The sequence below is a fragment of the Arachis ipaensis genome, chromosome B02 (assembly GCF_000816755.2).
Source record: "Arachis ipaensis cultivar K30076 chromosome B02, Araip1.1, whole genome shotgun sequence".
NCBI lineage: Eukaryota > Viridiplantae > Streptophyta > Magnoliopsida > Fabales > Fabaceae > Arachis > Arachis ipaensis.
The window spans coordinates 88587517-88589760 of record NC_029786.2 but is presented as its reverse complement, the minus strand read 5'-3'; the positions used below and the strand labels follow the sequence as shown (position 1 = coordinate 88589760).

Here is a 2244-nt window from a genome sequence, read left to right as displayed (position 1 = left end):
ATAAGTATAAATACATGATTTTTTTTATTTTTTATTTTTTAGATTTTTTATGGTATTTTCAATCCGAGGAGTTAAGAACTAATTTGTCTCAGATCTAAGTCTCATATAAGAGATTGCTACTAGTCAATGTGTTATTACATATATAAGAAAGGATTCAAACTTCTGACACTTCTTTAAATAGACAATAAATTAATTATTCGACTAACTCAAATTGATTCGTGATATTTTTTATTTACTAAACACAAATCGAAGAGATTAACTGCATGTGATTTCGAGGTACCCCTTCAAAAAAATTTAAATCCTAATAACACAAATTAAAGGAGGAGCATAGAAAAGTAAAATTACCTTTTCAGCGATAAAGATGGCCCAGAACCGAGCCAAGGCTCTTTGGTAAGGTTCTTGAGGCAAGATCTTGTACCCTTCCCAAGTCTCATCAATATATTCAATAATCACAAGAGACTCTATTATGGACTTCTCCTTGTGAAGCAATACAGGCACCTTCTTGTAAATAGGGTTGTATTTGAGAAGTAGCTGGCTCTTATTTTCAAGATTCTCTTGAAGGTATTCATGTTGGACTCCCTTCAGCTTCAGAGCTAGCTGCACTCTGTGACTAAATGGGCTTGCTCTGACTCCCAAAAGCTTCAATCCCTCTTCTTGCTCTGCTGCCATTATTGTTGTATGTAGCTTCTTCAATTTGTGGTGCGAGCTTAAGCAATTTTAGTAGTTTACTTTGTCTCGGTCTTTGATTGCTTTTATCGATAGGTTAGGCATTTTCATATTGGACTTGTTCAATTTATGTAACATCATTGCAACTACATATATAAAAAGATTAGTCAGCGAAATGTTTCTTTAACTCATCTATTGTTATATTTTGACTTATTAATAATAATAGATAATATATTGGTGTATGATAAGTAACTTTATTAAATGAAAAAGTATATGGAACTAACTCCTAATCAGTTAAGAATAGAATAACTTAATTATAATTATATTAATAATTAATTTTAAATTTTTAAAATTTAAAATTTAAAAAATTTAAAATCGATTAAATAAACCTAATTAAAACCTATAAAAACCTTTCTCTTCTCTCTCACATTAACCTATCCACCTCCAACAACCACACATACAGACTCCTCTCTCTCAACGTCAGGCCTTCTTCGCTGGAAGTGAGCATTTTTAATGAAATTGGTTTTCCGTATCGGGTAGTTTCCATCATTGGTGGTGGGAAAAGGAAAATTGATCTGTATACCTATATCTTTGGAGCTGATTTGGTTGTTTTCTTCTTAGTTGCTATTTTTTATCAGTTAATTATGAAAGCTAACAGTGAGTTTTTTGAAGTCTATCAGCTTGAAGATCAGTTCCTAGAAGATTTTGTTTTAGTTTTGATGGTATTTTTTTTCATTGAAACTCACCTTTTTCAGTCTCTCATGTTTATATAAATTCACATCTATCTATTCATTTGGGGAACGAACTTAACCTGCAGGTTGCCTTTTTCTTGATCGTACTTGATCGCATCATATACCTATGTTCATTTGCAATAGTGAAGATTATTTTATATTTATTCAACCTTATTCTCTTCACATATTTGTGGAAATTGTTTGCTTGAAACTAGCTAGATACACCATTGCAGATAGGTTGGAATATAAAAGACTTCATAATAAAGGCGTTGACTCCTTCATGGCGAGTGAAGGTTTCAAGCAGCCGAAATAATCTACCATAGTTTAAGTGAATGAAGATTTGAGATCATGAACAATTATAAAAATATAAAAAAATATTTATTTAATATGAAAAAAACATCCTAATGCTTAACAAAAGAAATATCCAGTTATATTTTGGCAAAAATAATTAGATATCTATAAAATTTAAATAAAAAATTATGAAATTTTAAAAAAAATAGACACATTCCCATTTGCAATACAAAAAATTCAAAAAATATATAAAAGAACATCCATTTAGTATGAAAAAGAAACATTCTGATACTTAGTAGAAGAACATCCATGTATATTAACTTATTTTTATTAAGATGAATTTCGAGGTCCAGCCCATTAAAAAGTTGGCAGAAATTGGCTGAACCCCCTCTTGGTTCCCTAGTAGAATTGTTATTAAATATATCAATGTGTTATAACTCAAATGACATAATTTCTCTATACTTATCTAAGAGACTGCAAGTTCGAGTCTCTATACCTTTAGTAAAAAAAAAAAGTAACTTTATTAAATAGATAATTTCATTAAAATTTTATTAAC

General features: G+C 29.7%; 1 protein-coding gene across 1 annotated transcript in view; it reads right to left on the bottom strand.

Moving 5' to 3' along the window:
• The window catches only part of LOC107625636 (probable glutathione S-transferase), a 2068-nt gene extending 1264 nt beyond the window's left edge, over nucleotides 1–804 (bottom strand). The window contains exon 1 of the mRNA XM_016328328.2: nucleotides 346–804. Within this exon, the coding sequence (XP_016183814.1) occupies nucleotides 346–669 (324 nt within the window). The 5' untranslated portion in view covers nucleotides 670–804. The remainder of the gene's footprint in view (nucleotides 1–345) is intronic.